Here is a 21,302-nt window from a genome sequence, read left to right on the forward strand (position 1 = left end):
CCAGTCCATGATGTTACCTTCTGCTCCAGAGTCCACAAGAGCCTGACAGTGATGAGAACTGGCCGCCCATTGAAGTCTCACCGGGAGGAGAGTGGTGGATGAGGGTTTGTCCTGGGATAAACCGCCCGACAGTAACCTCTGTTCTACTGTCGGGCTTGGTCTTTTACTGGGCAGGTGTTGAGGAAGTGTCCCGCGGCTCCACAGTACAAACACAGACCTCTGGATCTACGACGTTCTCTCTCCTCCCGGGAGAGCCGAGCTCTACCCACCTGCATGGGTTCAGGATCTTGAGGGGGGCTGACCGTATTAGTGACGCTGGAGCCTGGATCCATCCACGCCGCTCCGGGATTGAGGTGGGTAAGTTGATCACGTTGTTGAAGTCTAGCATCCACCCGGAGGGCCAGGGAAATCAGTCCGTCCAGATCAGGGGGTAACTCCAACGTGAAAATCACTCGTTGAATACGGTCAGCCAACCCATGCAGGAAGACGTCCCACTGCGCCGCCTCGTTCCATCTGCACTCGGCAGCCAGCGTCCGGAACTCGATGGAATAATCCGAAACAGAGCGATCAGCCTGCCGTAGACTGGCTAGTTTGCTGGCTGCCTCGCGCCCGATGACGGCCCGATCGAAAACCCGCCTCATTTCTTCGGAGAGGAGCTGGAACGAGGCACAGCAGGGATGTTTATTCTCCCACACCGCCGTTCCCCACTGAGCCGCTCGACCCGACAGCAGAGTTAACACCAACGCCACTTTCGATTGTTCAGATGCGAAAGTGTTGGGCTGTAACGAGAAGAACATGGAACATTTCGTCAAAAAAGCTCTGCATAAACTGGGCTCACCCGCATAGTGTTCCGGGGTCGGCAATCGAGGCTCGTGATGGGAAGTGGGGTTAACCACAGCGGGCGGAGGGGACGGCGGTGGGGGTGGCGCAGCGGGCGATCTCAAGCGTTGTAACTGGTTGGTGAGCTCGGATACCTGCGCTACCAGGGCTTGAACTGCTCGTCCGGTGGCCAGCATCTGCTCGTCCTGCCGATCCATACGAGCGTTATTGGAAGACAGAATATCCTGCAGCGTCTGAGCACTCGCTGAATCCATTAGTTGGTCAGATCGTTCTGTCATGATAAATGAGATGGATTCAAGCGCGAGTAAATTCAACAGTTTATTAGACAGACAGGTAATTTCACAGAGATGGTCAGATGAGCTGGTGAGCGTGCCGATGTAGACACTGGTAGCGCAGGTAATCAATGGGCGACCAGGAGAAGTCAGCAGCAGCCAGCCGGAACAGAGAGATCCCAGGAAGCGAATCCACATCAAAACAGGGAACGGAGAAAACACAGGGAGAGAACCAGGACCGACGAACACAAACCAACGATCTGACAACATGAGACAAACAGAGCAGCATAAAATAGCTGAGCAAACGAGCGACAGCTGGAAATCATCAGCTCGTAAGCAGCAGCGGCCCCGCCCACACACACACACAACGCAGCAAGATGAGAGAGTGAGCCCATGAACCGTGACAGGTACATTTACAAAAGATTTATAGATTAAATAAAATGTGTACAAACCTATATTTCGCTGAAGAAGTGCACCAAATCAGTGGTGCTGTGAACCGCTCTCACCTGGAGAGGAAGCAAAAAGCCCACGCTCTGACTGTAACTCAACAACTGGGATGTTTTGTCGGAGATAGGCTCAACCCAGCGGTTGGGTAGAAAAAAATAACAACCCAATATTTAATAACCCATTAAAATGACCAAGCAGCTTAGTTACAGAAAAACTACCTAGCACCTACAGTCAAGCCCGAAATTATTCATACCCCTGGCAAATTCTGACTTAAAGTTATTTTTGTTCATTCAAGTTTTTTTTTTTGACCGGAAATGACACAGGTTTCTCCCAAAAGATAATAAGACGATGTACAGGAGGCATCATTGTGGAAAAAAATATTTCTCAGCTTTTATTTACATTTGAACAAAAAGTGGCACGTCCAAAATTATTCATGCCATTTGCAAACTGTCAGAGTCTATGGGAAAATCCAAAGTTCTAAACCATTCCAAATAGTCCAAGCTGTTCTAAAGCATCCTAATTACCCTGATTCATTAGGAACAGCTGTTTTAATCCACTCAACAGGTGAAAAACAGAAGTTCTCTGCTGTTGGTTTGTGGACAGTCATGGCTAAGACAAAGGAGCTCACTGAAGACCTGCGGCTGTGCTTTGTGGCTGCTCACAAGTCAGGAAAGGGCTATAAGACCATATCTAAATGTTTTGAAGTTCCAGTGGCTACAGTGCAAATTATTATTAAAAAAATACAAGACGTTCCGCACTGTGAAAAATCTCAGAGGACGTGGTCGGAAACCAAAAGTGACACCTGTGCTGGCCAGGAAAATAGTGAGAGAGGTAAAAAAAGAATCCAAGGATCACCACCAAGGCCATCCTGATGAATCTGGGCTCTGCTGGTGGCAACATCTCAAGGCAGACAGTCCAACGGACACTGCACACCGCTCCACAGACGCAAACCAAGGAGGACACCACTTCTCCAGATAAGGCACACAAAAGCACGCTTGGCCTTTGCAAATGCCCATCTGGACAAAGAAGAAGACTTCTGGTCTTCTGTTTTATGGTCAAAACAAAAAATGTGAACAAAAATTTAATTGTTTGGCCACAATGATGTAGCCTTTATTTGGTGTAAAAAAGGAGAAGCCTTAAACCCTAAGAACACCATCCTCACTGTCAAACATGGTGGTGGGAACCTAATGTTTTGGGGTGTTTTTCAGCCGGTGGACCAGGGAACCTAATCACAGTAAACAGCACCATGAAAAAGGAGCAATACATCAAAATTTTTTAACAACAACATCAGGCAGTCTGCAGAGAAACTTGGCCTTGGGCACCAGTGGACATTTCAGCATGACAACGACCCAAAACACACAGCAAAAGTGGTGAAGAAATGGTCACCAGACAAAAAGATTAACGTTTTGCCGTGGCCCAGCCAGAGTCCTGACTTAAATCCAATTGAGAATCTGTGGAGGGAGGTAAAGATCAGGGTGATGGCAAGGGGACCCTCCAATCTGAAAAATACCAGTGGAGACATGCAAAAAGCTGGTCAGCAATTATAGGAAGCGTTTGATTGCTGTAATAGCCAATAAAGGCTTTTCTATTGATTATTGAGAAGGGTATGAATAATTTTGGACATGCCACTTTTTGTTCAAATGTAAATAAAAGATGAGTAATAAATTTTTTGACAATGATGCCTCTTGTACATCATCTTATTATCTTCTGGGAGACGTCTGTGTCATTTTTAATAAAAAAAAAAAAACTTGCTGGTTGAATAAAAGTAACTTTAAGTCAGAATTTGCCAGGGGTATGAATAATATCGGGAATAATTTGTATATAAAAAATATATAAACCCAATAAAATGATAAGCCAACAAGCTGAACCCAGCATTTGGGTAAAAAAATAACTCAGCTGTATTTAAAGTGCAGCAAACTACCCAGCACTTGGGTAAAATTAATAAAAACAACCCAATCAAATCACCCAACAGGCTGATGATTTGGATTAAAAAACTAAACAAAAACAACCCAGCATTTTTTAGAGTGTACATTTAATAAAGGAAATTCACAATTTTACACCATTTTTAGAGTTATTTCTTTCAGGCAGCATTTTGCATTGGTAGTGCCATTTTTCTTTTTTTCCCTTTCACATGAATGAAGCTTTTTCATGCATCAGTATGCACATTAAATTACACTGAAACATAATTTGGCCTTGTCTTTGATATAAGTACTGTTGAACTTCTTGTTATTTTTTCCTAATATGGCTCTGATTTGTCACATGAAATTAGTGAACAGTAAATGCCGGCTTGGTCCGAGGTCTTTGTCAGATAAAACAGTCTCCGTTAATATATCCAAACAATACTGGGATTGTTTCATCTCAAGTGTGATTCTCTCAAAATTACCCTTATGTGAACCCTGTTTTAATCGTGGGAGGTTGCCTTTTCACATCTCATCCTGTTTATGATCTAAGACAACAGCATTTGTGGATATTGCAGGTTGGGATGTACCAAGTTTAAAGTGGAAGTAAAGTGGTCAATCAAGTTTCAATTATTTAGTAAACTGATTTCAGGTTTAATTAAAAAATATATAACAAACACGATTAATGTAACCATTTTAAAGAAAAAGGATGTTTTGTAATAGCTTTTAGATCAAGGACGCCGCCATCTTGTGATACCAACTCTGTTGGCTGGTAAAGTAATATAAGCATTTCTTTACTTTTTGAACACAAGGTGCATTTCCATTACAGATTTTTGACAGAACAACTATCAATCAAGCTCTTTGCGAAGGGTAAATCTGCTGTTAACAGTGCGCTAAAACAAATGACCTATCTAAATGATCAGGCTAGTGCTGCGTCCTCAAGAATGATTATTATTCTTATGTGTTTTAAGTTTTGTCAGTTTAAACAATAAAATGTTTTAAGCCATTTAAGCGCAAGACAGCTTTGAAAGAGATTTCAATGCGGTACTTGCACTCTGTGATAGATTGTTTCTGTGCACACAAATGCACACAAAAATACGCAAAAAAACCCCACAAATGCAAGTAAAAAGCTGCAGCTTGCAAGTACCAAAATTACGAGTACATCTTCTTGAGCAAATGCACACAAAATTATGTCAGAATGGCTTTTTTTTAACGAATATTCATATAAACATGTATTGTTTCCGACCCAGTCTTCATCTCCATATCAAGCAGGTTTACGCAGTGTTGCCAAGTCCGCGGTTTTGGGCTACTTTAACACTTTTGCCGCGGGTTGAAGCAACCCCAATAACATTATATTTAGCCCCTGCAATGCGAACTGTACAAGGGGGGCCCTGCCATTAAAAAAAAAATGTATTTTACCCCTTGAAACGTGCTTTTTACTGTGGGATCCCCCTCAAAGCACGATTGGGCTAGTTTTGAGTAGCAATTGGGTGGGTTTTGTTGTGACAACCTGGCAACCCTGGGTTTATGACTTCTTCCACCTGTAACAGTAGTATTGGCTCAAATACATAAGCATTTGACTTATTATGGGATAAACAGTCCTTTCAAATTCGTAATCCTCCATTTTAAAACAAGCTTCTGTTCAAGTAAAAAAAATGCTTATATTGCACCCAAAATGTCCTTTTTTCTTTAAAGTGGTTACATTAATCGTGTTTGTTATACTTTTTTTAAAAGTGGAAATCAGTTTACTAAATAATGTAAACTTGATTGATTGTTTCACTTCCACTTTAAGTGTCACTTTACGTTCAGACCACAGTTTTGTTTCTGAATTATACTTAATAAGCACAATGAAATTACACTCCTCCGAAGAGATACAAGAGCGATTTATATTGCAGGAACATTCAGTCATTTACACTTAACATTATTGAGTGCATCTGTTAGTTGGATGCAGACAGAGAAATTGAATTTCTCGCCCACCAGACACAGTAGCTGGTAAATGCCCAATTTTAAAAAAAATTACCATTTGTATTACTGTGACAAAAAAAAAAAAAAAAAAAATCAGATGTGTAATATGACTTTTATTTAGTTTTTTGGTTGGCGTTTTTTTCCTCACCCTAGTTGGATGTAACGAACAGGTCTATATTACAATTAAATTATTGGAAAATTAGTAGCGTACAAATAGTAAATAACAATTAGTCTTACATCTTGTTTTCAAACCCATCAGTGTCTGCCTGTTTTTTATTTTATTTTGGCCTGTTAGATGGCAAGTTTTAATTTGGACAATAATCCAATAAATACCGGTGGCTGGTCTGCATCTCCAATTGATGGATAGCTCACCTGTTTCATAATTTTTTTCTCAGGGTATCACAGCAGGTTGTTTAGTTATATGTTTGACTCACTGAAATGAAGATACGCTTACTGTTGTCTCTGTAATCAGTCCATTCCAGATCTCAGTGCATTATTTAATCTCGCTCATAGAGGCTGAAAGCTTTATCACAGGGCAGGAGCTGGCCATGTCAACAGATTATGAATCGAAATGTGCAGACTGGTTTGAAGAAAGCTCTTATCTTTTGCTCCAATAGATCTGTCGGTCCAGATCTGTGGACAGGTGCAAGAGGTGCTGATCTCAAGAGCAAAGCATCAACCGAATAGATGAAAGAGGTTTTGGGATGGGGTGGAGGGGAGCGCGGGATCAAATATGATCCTTTTCTTTCTAATTGAGATAGGAAATTACATCATTGATAAGAAGTGGAAACAGAAAGGGCATAATTTAAGAGCATGTCAGATTTATAAAAGCAAAGAAACTGTGATAGTTTATCAGACTTGGCTCGGGGCAGGATATGCAATTTTAATGGCTCTCACTCAGAGTGAATGGTAATGAGATTGGAAAGTTTTTTTACTTTCTGGAGGATCCTGAAAACCCTAAGCTGAATTTCCAGCAGTGCTTTTAACACACTGTACAGTGCTGAGCAGTATTTTTTAAACAGATTAAGATATTTAAAAATCTTGAAGACAGCTGCTCTACTGGTGCTCGAAACCTGGGATGTGTGTGATTTTGAAATCTTATTAGAATTTTTTAGCCAGTCATCGATTTTATTTTGTTCAAAATAAATAAATAAAATAATAATAATCTAAAAATTAAAAAATTAGAACACTAAAAACTATAGAATTAATAATTTTAATTGCTTTTAACATTTTTAGTGTTTTATTGTTTATGCATTCTGTACAAAGTAAAATTAATTTTATAATAATTTGTGTAAATTGTACTGTCAATAATTGTCCTATTGTTTTTTTATGCATAAAAACATACAAATTTAATTTGAAATTTAAAATAATTACTTGTTTATCAGTATCAGGCAATTTTAAAGGGATAGTTCACCAAAAAATTAATATTACCTCATAAATTTACTCACCCTCAAGCCATCTTAGATGTACAGTGGTGTGAAAAAGTGTTGGCCCCCTTCCTGATTTTTTTTGTTTGTCACACTTTAATGTTTCAGATCATCAAACAAATTTAAATATTAATCAAAGATAACACAAGTAAACACAACATGCAGTTTTAAACCCCAGTTAAAACATAACAGTTGTTTATCACACCTGAGCTCAGTTTCTCAAGCCACACCCAGGCCTGATTACTGCCACACCTGTTCGCAATCAAGAAATCACTTAAATAGGACCTGCCTGACAAAGTGAAGTAGACCGAAAGATCCCCAAGAGCTACACATCATGTTGAGATCCAAAGAAATTCAGGAACAAATGAGAAAGAAAGTAATTGAGATCAGTCTGGAAAAGGTTATAAAGCCATTTCTAAAGCTTTGGGACTCCAGCGAACCACAGTGAGAGCCATTATCCACAAATGGCGAAAACATGGAACAGTGGTGAACCTTCCCAGGAGTGGCCGGCTGACCAAAATTACCCCAAGAGCGCAGCGACGACTCATCCAAGAGGTCACAAAAGACCCCACAAAAACATCTAAAGAACTGCATGCCTCTCTTGCCTCAGTTAAGGTCAGTGTTCATGACTCCACCATAAGAAAGAGACTGGGCAAAAATGGCCTGCGTGGCAGAGTTCCAAGACGAAAACCGCTGCTGAGCAAAAAGAACATAAAGGCTTGTCTCAGTTTGCCAGAAAACATCTTGTTGATCCCCAAGAACTTTGGGAAAATGCTCTGAGGACTGACGAGACAAAAGCTGAACTTTTTGGAAGGTGTGTGTCCCATTACATCTGGCGTAAAAGTACATTTACATTTATTCATTTAGCCGACGCTTTTATCCAAAGCGACTTACAATTGGGAATACAACAAGTGATTCATCGTAAGGAGGCAGATCAACATAGGAAGTTCTCAAAAATACCATATATCAGGCGTTGTTAGAAGAGTGCAGGCTAGAAGGAGAAGATCAAGAAAGAGAGGAAAAACAGGCTAGAAAGGGAGGATCAAGAGGAGAGGAGAATTTTTTATTTTTTTTTATTGAGTCACATAGTGTCGAAAAAGATGGGTTTTCAGCAGTCGCTTGAAAGCTGTTAAGGAGTCTGCATTCCGGATAGGGGTGGGAAGATCATTCCACCAGGCAGGAACAGTGAACGAGAATGTTCTGGACAGTGATTTAATACCTCTCTGTGGTGGTACAATGAGGCGTCTTTCACTAGAGGATCTCAGACTTCTGGAAGGATTGTAGATGTGTAGTAGTGAATGGAGGTAGGCAGGTGATGATCCGGTGGCTGTCCTATATGCCAGCATCAGTGTCTTGAATTTGATGCGTGTTGTAACCGGTAGCCAGTGCAGTGATATGAAGAGAGGTGTGACATGGGCCTTTTTGGGCTCGTTGAAGACCAGTCGTGCTGCTGCATTCTCAATCATTTGTAGAGGTTTGATTGTACATGCTGGAAGACCAGCTAAAAGAGCATTGCAGTAGTCCAGCCTGGAAATGACCAGGGCCTGGACGAGGAGTTGTGTAGCATGCTCTGTTAGGAAGGGCCTGATCTTTCTGATGTTGTGCAATGCAAACCTGCAAGATCGAGCAGTCTTAGCTATGTAGTCTTTAAAAGTCAATTGGTCGTCAAAGATTACACCCAGATTTCTGGCTGAAGTCGATGGGGTAATTGTTGATGAACCTAACTGGATGGAGAAGTCATGTTGTAAAGATGCAGTGGCAGGAAAGATAAGGAGTTCCGTCTTTGCTAGGTTGAGCTGTAGATGGTGTTCTTTCATCCATGCAGAGATATCCGCCAGGCAACCTGAGATCCGTGCAGCTACCGATGGATCGTCTGGTTTGAATGAAAGATAGAGTTGTGTGTCATCAGCATAGCAATGGTAGGAGAAGCCATGTGCCTGTATGATGGGGCCCAGAGATGTAGTGTATATGGAGAAGAGGAGAGGTCCAAGAACTGATCCCTGAGGAACCCCAGTGACCAGTTGATGAGTTTTGGATACCTCCCCTCCCCAAGCCACTCTGAAAGACCTACCAGAAAGGTAGGATTTGAACCAGCGAAGTGAAGTCCCTGTGATGCCCAGCGATGAGAGGGTGGACAGGAGGATCTGGTGATTCACAGTGTCAAAAGCTGCAGATAGGTTCAGCAAGATGAGTACTGATGATTTGGAATCAGCTTTTGCCCTCCAAAAGTAGCACAGCATTTCAGAAAAAGAACATCATACCAACAGTAAAATATGGTGGTGGTAGAGTGATGTTCTGGGGCTGTTTTGCTGCTTCTGAACCTGGAAGACTTGCTGTGATAAATGGAACCATCAATTCTGCTGTCTACCAAAAAATCCTGAAGGACAGTGTCCGGCCATCTGTTTGTGACCTCAAGCTGAAGCGAACTTGGGTTCTGCAGCAGGACAATGATCCAAAACACACCAGCAAATCCACCTCTTAATGGCTGAAGAAAAACAAAATGAAGACTTTGGAGTGGCCAAATCAAAGTCCTGACCTGAATCCGATTGAGATGCTGTGGCATGACCTTAAAAAGGTGGTTAATGCTCGAAAACCCTCCAATGTGGCTGAATTACAACAATTCTGCCAAGATGAGTGGGACAAAATTCCTGCACAGCGCTGTAAGCAATTTATCGCAAACACTTGATTGCAGTTGTTGCTGCTAAGGGTGGCCCAACCAGTTTTTAAAATTAAGGGGGTAAACACTTTTTCACACAGGGCCATGTGGGTTTGGATTTTGTTTACCCTGCATAATAAAAAAACTTCATTCAAAAACTGCATGATGTGTTTACTTGTGTTATCTTTAATTAATATTTAAATTAGTTTGATGATCTGAAACATTAAAGTGTGACAAACATGCAAAAAAATCTGTAAGGGGGCCAACACTTTTTCACACCACTGTATACAGTATGACTTTCTTTTTCCAGATGAATACAATCGGAGTTATATTAAAAATTGCGATTTTGAAGCCCAAAAAACTGCATCCATCCATCATAAAAAGTACTCCACATGACTCCAGTGGGTTAATAAAGGCCTTTTGAAGCAAAGCGATGCGTTTGTGTATGAAAAATATCCATATTTAAAACTTTATAAACTGTAATCTCTAGCTACAGCATATATGCTAGTCTCGTGAGAATCAAGTTTTGTTTACAGCAAAGAAAAACCTCCTCTTGGCTTATATTGAAATCCTCCAACATTTGTCTTTACAAATCCTTGTTTTGTACTTGTTCCCCTGTGTAAATATTAATATTTTTCTTGCACAAACACATCGATTTGATTCAGAAGGCCGTTATTAACCCACCAGAGCAGTGTGAAGTACTTTTTATGATGGATAGACGCAGTTCTTTGGGCTTTAAAATCACAACACCCATTGACTGCCATTATAAAGCTTGGAAGAACCAGGAATTTTTTTAAATATAACTCCGATTGTATTCATCTGAAAGAAGAAAGTCATATACACCTAGGATGGCTTGAGGGTGAGTAAAACTTTCCCTTTAATAGCTGTGTGGTACACATACCACTAACATCTTTGTTTGTTGCAGTAATATGTACACACTTGTCTGTTTGTATCGTTCCACACAGGAAGCACAAGTTCCACATGTCTTTTATCTGTTCCACTGAGCAGGATCCATAATTGTCATAGATGGCCTTGTGACCTGTATATACATGAGGTCTTGCATGAGGTCTTATTCAGCAGCGTATTTCCTCTGACCTCTGGCCTTTTATTGGGCAGTGCATCCTTCAGATTAATGGCTGTACTCAGCACATTTACAGTAGCTCTGTGTCTTAGTGCGTGAGATCCCTACTGTAATGGTAACTGGTGTGCATCCAGCATAGCTCAGGCGTAGATATCAGATGTCCACCACAAAAAGCCTACTTGTCACCAAATGACTCCATATGAATCCCATGTAATGGGCCTTTGTGTAAGCATGAGATTGAGAGATGATAATGTGGCCACATAATCTGAGAGTCACTGTATTATTTAGTAATGCTAAATAGAGTTGAAATAGCCATGCTTTAAAAGTTTTTGTCTTGTTTACCCTGGACTTTGGTTCCAGCTTTACAGCAAAACCCTGACTATTTTAAATCAGATGAATTTTATTTTATTTTATTTTATTTTTTAATTTATTTACTAGACTCTGGTTCCAGCTTAACAGAAAAACCCTGACTATTTCAGTTCAAATGTATAAAATAGTTTTATTTTTTAAATTAAATTAAATTATTTAAATTATTATTATTTTATTTTTATTTATATATTATTATATAATTTTCTTTTTAATTTCAGTTGAAGTCCTAGTAATTTTTGATGTGCTTTTGTAATTTTTATATATATATATATATATATATTTCTATTTAGCTATTTTTATTTCAGTAGTAGTTTTACTATTTAAATTTGTTTAACTTAAATCTATGAATTTTAAATGTTTTAAGTTTTGCCATAATGTTATTTTATATTTATTCTAATTCAGCTTTATTTCGGTGAACAAAAATATAGTAAACAATAATAACACTGCATAATTTAGTCACCTTCATGTCGTTCCAAACCTGCATTTAGACTTATTTTATTTTATTTTATTTTATTTTATTTTATTTTATTTTATTTTATTTTATTTTATTTTATTTTATTCTTTTTGTTTTTTATATACTAGGCTCTGGTTCCAGATTTATAGCAAAACCCTCACTATGTTAATTCAAATGTATACAAATTTTTATTTTATTTTATTTTATTTTATTTTATTTATTTTTTAGTATTATTTATTTAGTAGACTCTGGTTCCAGCTTTGCCCTGACTATTTCAATTAAAATACAAAGAGTTTTATTTTTTAAATTAAATTAAATTAAATTAAATTAAATTAAATTTTTTATTTTTATTTTTGTGTTATTTATATACTATTATAATATTTTTTATATTTTTTATTACCTTATTATTATTTTATTTATATTTATATATTATTATATAACTTTATTTTTAATTTCAGTTGAAGTCCTAGTATTTTTTTATCTGCTTTTGTCATTTTTTAAATAATCCATTTAGTCATTTTTATTTAAGTTTTAGTTTTACTATTTTAAGTTCTTCAACTTAAATCTGTTTATTTCAAATGTTTTAAATGTTTAAAATATTTTTATTTTATTTATTTTTATTTTATTTTTATCTAGACTTTGGTTCCAGCTTTACAGCAAAACCCTTACTATTTCAATTAAAATTTATAAAAGAGTTTTATTTTTTAACATAAATTAAATTATTATTTTTTTTATTTTTAGTTTTATTTTAGTGTTATTTATATACTATTATAGATTTTTTTATATTTTGTATTACCTTATTATTTTTTTTATTTTTTTATTTATATATTATTATATAACTTTCTTTTTAATTTCAGTAGAAGTCCTAGTAATTTTTTATCTGCTTTTGTCATTTTTTTAATAATCTATTTAGTTATTTTTATTTCAGTTTTAATGTTACTATTTTAAGTTCTTCAACTTAAATCTATTTATTTAGAATGTTTTAAATGTTAAAAATATTTTTATTTTATATTTATTTGTAATTCAGCTTTATTTTGGTGAACACATTTTTTTATTTTAGTATTATTTATTTACTAGACTGTGGTTCCAGCTTTACAGCAAAACCCTGACTATTTCAATTCAAATGTATAAATGTATTAATTTAATTTAATTTAATTTAATTTTGTGTATATATTATTAGAGTATTTTTTTAAATATTTTGTATTACCTTATTATTATTTTATTTGTTATATATCATTTAGTATATATCTTTTTAATTTTAGTTTAGGTCCTAATAATTTTTTATATGCTTTTGGGAATTTTTTTTTATTGTTTGTTATATATTTTTCTATTTAGCTGTTTTTTTTTTTATTTCATGTTTTAAGTCTTGTCATATCTTTATTATATATTTATTCTAATTAAGCTTTATTTCAGTGAACAAAATTGATTTTTAATAGTGTTGGGTTAAGTAAACAATAATAACACTGCATAATTTACTCACCTTCGTGTCGTTCCAAACCTGCATTACTTGCTTTCTTTTTCTTTCCTTTGTTTGTGGACCATATAAAGGTCAGTGGGGTCAAATTCTTCAAAATTCTTCAAAAACATGTCTACATTTGTCTTTAACATACAGCTTGGAGTATGTGTATGAGATGGAGAAAGAAAAATAGAAAAAATAGAAGGAATATGAAAGTGGGAGGTGCAGTTTCATGCTTCCATACTGTATTGACCTCTAGCGTGTCACTTCCTGAGGACTATCTTTAACCTACATCGCATGTCAGCGTTGTTTCTCTTGCTCCCATCAACACTCTCTCGCAGCTGTAAAAATAGGCCAGGCGTTTGACCGCTCTCGTTTCGCTTCTGGTTCTCCTTCAGTGTTATTGATCTGCAGGGCCTCATAGAAGCTGCTGTGTGTAAAGAATATTTCAGAAGTTTTTTGATTGTGCGACCTTGGTGTTCAGTGGGCACAATTGTGTACTATTTCTAGTCGCGCCAGTAGTGCTGCTTTCAATTTGAATGAAGAAATATCTGAAACTGTTTCTCAACATTATTTCAAACAAAGAATAATATCTAACAATAAGAGTCTTCTTAAGCTCAAACCACACACAAACTTATTTTTTCAGAATGTCCAACAACATTATTGAGTTCATTTACATAATATTTTTTTATTTTGCACTCTGTGGGACTGTAACATTCTTTTCAGACTGTGTATTGGCCGTGGTAATGCCATTTGTATTGAAAAAATGGTTTTTGAGGACAAACACAGGCCCTTAATAGCCTTAAACGCTGCTGTCTTGCAATCCCTCTGCTTGCGCTGATATTGTTTCCTGCCATCTGTCCAGCACTGTTGCCAGAATATAAAAAATGGCATAAATCCCCCCTCTCAGCTTGACCCTCGAAGACAGACAGCTAGCTATATCATACTGTCATGATGGATTTGCCCACGTCTGGCGCGGTTAGAAATGTGTGTTTCTCCATGTGCTCACGGGAGTGTCAGAAATTACAGTGGGCCACCTCGGCTCTCACTTCAGCCTTCACGGCCCCTGGACCTGACACTGCTGTCGCCTAAACAACACACAAAGTGTTGCGGCTGTGGACCCAGGCTGTGTACATTATTGCAGGAGCGAAGATAAACAATTAGATTTAATTTGCTTGAATTAAAAGTGTTAATGTCCTTAGGCTTTTTTGGTTTATGTGTGAAAACCAGGAAGGTGTAGCATTTATTAAAAGTCCTTGCTGAAAAGACCAGCTTAGTGTGGTAGCCCATTTCCACCACTAAATAAAAAATAAAAAAGGTAATTGCGACTTTTTATCTCACAATTCTCACAAGACTTTTTATCTCAGAATTGTGATATATAAACTCACAATTACATGCTATAAAGTTAGAATTGCGAGATATAAACTTGCAATCTGAGAAAAAAAGTCAGAATTGCTTGATATAAATATTTGTAGTTTATACTTCATAACTCACAATTGCGAGTTTATATCATGCAATTCTTACTTAATTTCCCAGAAATGTGAGTTTATATCTCTCAATTTTGAGATAAAAGATCAGAATTGTGAGTTTGTATCATGCATTTCTGAGAAAACTGTTAGAATTGTAAGATAAAAAGTTGTAATTACAGTATCTTTTTATTCAGTGGTGGAAATTGGCTTCTATAGTTCTCTAGTTTAGAGTGGTGTGAATTAATAAAAAGAAAAATTAGCTCCCTCCACAGATTCTCAATTGGATTTAAGTCAGGACTCTGGCTGGGCCACTGCAAAACGTTAATGTTTTGTCTGGTGACCATTTCTTCACCACTTTTGCTGTGTGTTTTGGGTCGTTGTCGTGCTGAAATGTCCACTGGTGCCCAAGGCCAAGTTTCTCTGCAGACTGCCTGATGTTGTTGTTGAGAATTTTGATGTATTGCTCCTTTTTCATGGTGCTGTTTACTGTGATTAGGTTCCCTGGTCCACCGGCTGAAAAACACCCCCAAAACATTAGGTTCCCACCACCATGTTTGACAGTGGGGATGGTGTTCTTAGGGTTGAAGGCTTCTCCTTTTTTACACCAAATGAAGGCTACATCATTGTGGCCAAACAATTACATTTTTGTTTCATCTGACCATAAAACAGAAGACCAGAAGTCTTCTTCTTTGTCCAGATGAGCATTTGCAAAGACCAAGTGGGCTTTTGTGTGCCTTATCTGGGGAAGCGGTGTTCTCCTTGGTTTGCGTCCATGGAACCCAGCGGTGTGCAGTGTCCGTTTCACTGTCTGCCTTGAGATGTTGCCACCAGCAGAGCCCAGATTCATCAGGATGGCCTTGATGGTGATGCTTGGATTCTTGTTTACCTCTCTCACTATCCGACCACGTCCTCTGAGATTTTTCACAGTGCGGAACGTCTTGTATTTTTTAATAATACTTGAACATCAAAACATTTAGATATGGTCTTATAGCCCTTTCCTGACTTGTGAGCAGCCACAATGCGCAGCCGCAGGTCCTCAGTGAGCTCCTTTGTCTTAGCCATGACTGTCCACAAACCAACAGCAGAGAGCTTCTGTTTTTCACCTGTTGATTAAAACAGCTGTTCCTAATGAATCAGGGTAATTAGGATGCTTTAGAACAGCTTGGACTATTTGGGATGGTATAGAACTTTGGATTTTCCCATAGACTGTGACAGTTTGCAAATGGTATGAATAATTTTGGACATGCCACTTTTTGTTAAAATGTAAATAAAAGCTGAGAAATATTTTTTCCCACAATGATGCCTCTTGTACTTCGTCTTATTATCTTTTGGGAGAAGCCTGTGTCATTTCCGGTCAAAAAAAACTTGCTGGTTGAACAAAAGTAACTTAAAGTCAGAATTTGCCAGGGGTATAAATAATTTTGAGCTTGACTGTATATATACATATATATATTATTTTGTATACTTTATATATATATATATATATATATATATATATATATATATATATATATATAAGTATACAAAATAAATCTAAATAAATATATAAATAAATATAATGTATATACAGGTATATACAGTGCTGCTTGAAAGTTTGTGAACCCTTTAGAATTTTCTATATTTCTGAATAAATATGACCCAAAACATCATCAGATTTTCATTCAAGTCCTGAAAGTAGACAAAGAAAACACAATCAAACAATTGAGAGAAAAATGTTTTCTTTGTCATTTATTTATTGGGAAAAATGTATATATTTAAACAAATAATTTAAGTAATTTGAATAAAATTGAAATAAAAATGTTTCAATTATTTGTTTATTATAGAGGTAGATAGGTGTTTTGGATCCTGTTAGAGCATCTCTTAAGTTTTTTTTTGTCTGAACTCTACAGGCCGAGCCAGCCTGCATGGCAAGTCATCTCTACGCATTGAGAGGGTTCGCTCGGAAGACCAGGGCTGGTACGAGTGCAAGGTCCTGATGCTGGAACAACAGTACCACACCTTTCACAACGGCAGCTGGGTGCACCTGACAGTCAACGGTGAGTCTCTGACCTAAGATCAGTTTTTCTCTTATGTCTCTTATGTCAAAGTGAGTCTAGATTAGGCTGAGAAGGTCAGGTTCATCCAAGAACATGTTTGTTGTCAGACTGTGTCCTTACCAGATGTGTTGTGATAAAGAAAGTTGTCCAAACCAGTCGTAAGTCTGTCTTTTGGCAGTAAGTCAGTAATTTGGTTTTACTTTCTGTAGCATAGCCCTAATGATGCTTTTCTCAGTTTTCTGTTTAATTTAATTGCATTTTTGTTTTTGTTTTTCCAACAAAAAATAAATATCATACATTTTTCCCTAATTTACAGAAGACACTCACTAAAATGTCATTCAGTGTAACAGTCTTGTCATTGACAAAAATCTATTTATGACATATTAAAAGACAAATTACTTTCACACCAAATACTAATTAGTTGAAAATCTACATTTTAAAAAGTTTTGCCCATTTGTCATTTAGAATTTTTACTCATTTAAAACACAACAAAATTTTATGTGCTCCCTTATTCTTTTATATATTTGAATACACATAAGTCAGCATGTTGTTTGAATTTTTACATAAATATTGTGTTACACTGAATGACAATGTAACATTATTTTAACCAAATTTTGAAGTTTTATTCTCCAAAAACTTATTTGAAACCTTAAAAGTAGACACATTACTTACATTTAATGTTTCTTGTATGGACATAAAATCACTTTTCTAAATTTCTATAATATAAAGATTTTCTGTATAAATATAAAATTTTTCTTTAATATATACTTGCACACACACACACACACACACACACACACACACACACACACACACACACACACACACACACACACACACACACACACACACACACACACACACACACATGTTGGGTTTACATGTTTTATGGGGACATTCCATAGGCGTAATGGTTTTTATACTGTACAAACCGTATTTTCTATGGCCCTACACCTACCCTACACCTAAACCTAGCCCTCACAGGAGATTGTGCACACTTTTACTTCCTCAAAAAAACTCATTGTGCATGATTTATAAGCCTGTTTCCTCATGGGGACCTGAGAAATGTCCCCACAAGGTCAAAATCTACTGGTATTCCTATCCTTGTGGGGACATTTGGTCCCCACAACGTGATGAATACCAGGTACACACACACACACACACACACACACACCCATATTATGTAAACGCAAACTTTTATTTTGCATGTGATTAATCGCAATTATTCGCTTGACAGCCCTAGATTTGTTGCAAGTGTCCAACTGGGCAAGGACCAGTATGTGCTTTGTACTGTGCAGTGCAAACAGATCAAACAGAGAAAACCCGTCCATGCACTGTTCTGATTGGCTGTTGTTGCCGCATCTTTCCTGGTTACGACTCTGTGTCAGTCTTCCTGTGAACGCATCATGACACTGTGCCTTCTAGATTTCGTTGCCTAGGTAGCAGACACCCAAATCCCCAAACCGGTTACAGCACATTAACTCAAGCTCATTGCTGTGTGATATACGCTCAGCCTCTTCTAATAGACAACAGCTGGGAATCAGATGCGCAGCTCTGCAGTTACACACTGTGCAGTAATTCTGCAAATCTTTTTATTCGACTCTCAAGTTTTTGGAGGATGAAAGGGCACCCCTCCTCCCTCACGCCTGCTCTGTGACATTGTGTACTGTATGTGTGTATGCATTTGTGTTGTTGCTAGTCTTAAATCCAGCAGCTCAGCACACAAGTTGGAGTGTTGACAGGCCAGTTTATCAGCCGCGTCTGGATGTGTGTGTGACTGTGTGCCTTGCGGCCCTGTGTGACTAACACACTAATATCAGCAGTGTTTCTTTCTATGAGACCAAAACCAATCTGTCTAGCGCTGGGACAAGAAGCACGCTATACAATAAGAGCTTACAATGATCGCTTTTACGCAGTTTAATCAGAGACTAAACTGTACTAAAAGGAGAAGTTCACTTCCAGAACAAAAATTTACAGAGAAAGTACTCCGTTGTCATCCAAGATGTTCATGCCTTCTTTCTTCAGTCGTAAATAAATTGTTTTTTAAGAAAAACAGTTTCAGGAATTATCTCCGTATAGTGGACTTCGATGGTGCCTGTGAGTTTGAACGCCCAAACTGCAGTTTAAATTCCGCTTCAAATGGATCTAAATGATCCCAGCTGAGGAAGAAGGGTCTTATCTATAGCTAAACAGTCTGTCATTGTCTAAAAAAAAAAGACAAGACAAACATTTAAGATTAAAAAGTATATACATTTTTAGATTTTTTTTTTTTTAGAAAAAGACCAATCGTTTCACTAAATAAGACCATTATTACTCGGCTGGGATTGTTTAGAGCCCTTTGAAGCTGCATTTAAACTGCATTTTGGATGTTCAACTTGCGTTTTATTTTAAGGAAAACATTTCAGGAATTATCTCCATATAGTGGACTTCTATGGTGCCCGCGAGTTTGAACGTCCAAAATGCAGTTTAAATTCAGCTTCAAATGGCTCTAAGTGATCCCAGTCAAGGAAGAAGGGTCTTATCTATAGCTAAACAGTCTGTCATTTTCTAAAAGAAAAAAAGAAGACAAAACGAGCATTTGAGATTAAAAAGTATTAAAAGAATTTAGATTTTTTTTAGAAAAAGACCAATCGTTTCACTAAATAAGACCATTATTCCTTGGCTGGGGTCGTTTAGAGCCCTTTGAAGCTGCATTTAAACTGCATTTTGGACGTTCAAACTTGTGGTTTTTTTTTAAGGAAAACATTTCAGGAATTATCTCTATATAGTGGACTTCCATGGTGCACGCGAGTTTGAATGTCCAAAATGCAGTTTAAATTCAGCTTCAAATGGCTCTAAATGATCCCAGCCGAGGAAGAAGGGTCTTATCTATTGTTAAACAGTCTGTCATTGTCTAAAAAAAAAAAAGGACAAGACAAGCATTTGCGATTAAAAAGTATATACATTTTTAGATTTTTTTTTTAGAAAAAGACCAATCGTTTCGCTAAATAAGACCTGTATTCCTCTGCTGGGATCGTTTAGAGTCCTTTGAAGCTGCATTTAAACTGCATTTTGGATTTTCGAACTTGCAGGGTTTTTTAAGGAAAACATTTCAGGAATTATCTCCATATAGTGGACTTCTATGGTGCCTGCGAGTTTAAACGTCCAAAATGCAGTGTAAATTCAGCTTCAAATGGCTCTAAGTAATCCCAGTCGAGGAAGAAGGGTCTTATATATAGCTAAACAGTCTGTCATTTTCTAAAAGAAAAAAAAAAAGACAAAATGAGCATTTGAGATTAAAAAGTATTAAAAGAATTTTGATTTTTTTTTTAGAAAAAGACAGATCGTTTCGCTAAATAAGACCATTATTCCTTGGCTGGGGTCGTTTAGAGCCCTTTGAAGCTGCATTTAAACTGCATTTTGGATTTTCGAACTTGCAGGGTTTTTTAAGGAAAGCATTTCAGGAATTATCTCTATATAGTGGACTTCCATGGTGCACGCGAGTTTGAACATCCAAAATGCAGTTTACATTTAGCCTTAAATGGCTCTAAATGATCCCAGCCGAGGAAAAAAACAGTCTAGCTAAACAGCTAAACAGTCTGTCATTGTCTAAAAAAAAAAAAGACAAGATGAGCATTTGAGATTAAAAAGTATATATTTAAAAAAAAATCTTTTTTAGAATAGACTAAATAATGTTTCGCTAAAGAAGACCCTTATTCCTCGACTGGGGTCATTTAGAGCCCTTTAAAGCTGCATTTAAACTGCATTTTGGATGGTCAAACTTGCAGGGTTTTTTTAAGGAAAACATTTCAGGAATTATCTCCATATCCACTATAAAAAAGTAAAAAGTATATACATTTTTAGATTTTAAGAAATGTTGTTTAAGAAAAGACAGATCGTTTTGCTAAATTTAGAGCCCTTCAAAGCTGCATTTAAACTGCATTTTGGATGTTCAAACTTGTGGGCACCATAGTGTCCGCTATAGTGGAGACAATTCCTGAAGTGTTTTCCTCAAAAAAACATAAGAAAAGAAAGGGTAGGAACATCTTGGATGACAACGGGGTGAGTACATTATCTGTAAATATTTGTTCTAGAAGTGAGTACTCTGTAATATGTTTGCGTGTCATCTGTGTGACGGGTGTATCTTCAGGTCTTCACCCCTTATTAGCAATTCCTGCTCTCTCTGAGGTGTTTCTGCAGGCTTCTGTGCAAAAAAAACCCTTCACAAGCGTAAAGCTTTTTGCATATCTCTATGAATATATGCATGCGGCCGGCTGATGAAGTGCTTTCTGAAGGGTATTGTGTGGAGTGCTGGCGTATTTGGGGCCGTTTAAGGGGCGGTTAGCGCGGCGAGTGAGTGGCTCTCAGGAAAGAAATGAGCTCCATGTTAACTGCTGTCGCGGTGTGCCTCAGAGCTGTTGTTTTACAGTTCTTGTGATATTTTCGCACACATACTCGCACTTTTGTCGCTTGAGGTGTGAGGCACATGTCAAAAGTGCTAAGTAGGGTGAGAGGAAGTGATGTAATCGTTCATCAATGCAGCAAGGTTGCACGCTTATACAGGTGATTGTTGAAGTGACACATTGTAATGCTCAAGTTCATCTCTGATTTTTATTTTTTTTTGGCAAGTTTCAAACTTGTTTTACTTCATCTTTTGGTGACGCTTTTTTTAAGGACCATTTCTCACTGTTTTAGAGTTAACAGAAATGTCTGTAAAATGAATAGATAAAGTCCTGGTATTTTCTGTGTGTGTGTTTTGTTTTATTTATTTATTTTTACGTTATTTACTTATTCTTATTCTTATTCTTATTCATTCTATTCTATTATTGCTATATATTCTATTGTTGTTGTTGCACTATAAAAATGCTGGGTTTATTTTTTGATTATTATTATTATTATTATTATTATTATTATTATTACTGCTGTTGTTGTTTTACAGATGTTCAAAATTTG

The 21,302-nt window shown here is 37.1% G+C and overlaps 1 protein-coding gene across 1 annotated transcript in view; it reads left to right on the plus strand.

The window, feature by feature from the left end:
- The window catches only part of igsf9bb (immunoglobulin superfamily, member 9Bb), a 160,772-nt gene that overhangs the window by 34,234 nt on the left and 105,236 nt on the right, over positions 1-21,302 (plus strand). Inside the window, exon 3 of the mRNA XM_073824629.1 lies at positions 16,224-16,370. Within this exon, the coding sequence (XP_073680730.1) occupies positions 16,224-16,370 (147 nt within the window). The remainder of the gene's footprint in view (positions 1-16,223; positions 16,371-21,302) is intronic.

This window comes from Garra rufa, chromosome 19 (assembly GCF_049309525.1).
Source record: "Garra rufa chromosome 19, GarRuf1.0, whole genome shotgun sequence".
Lineage (NCBI taxonomy): Eukaryota > Metazoa > Chordata > Actinopteri > Cypriniformes > Cyprinidae > Garra > Garra rufa.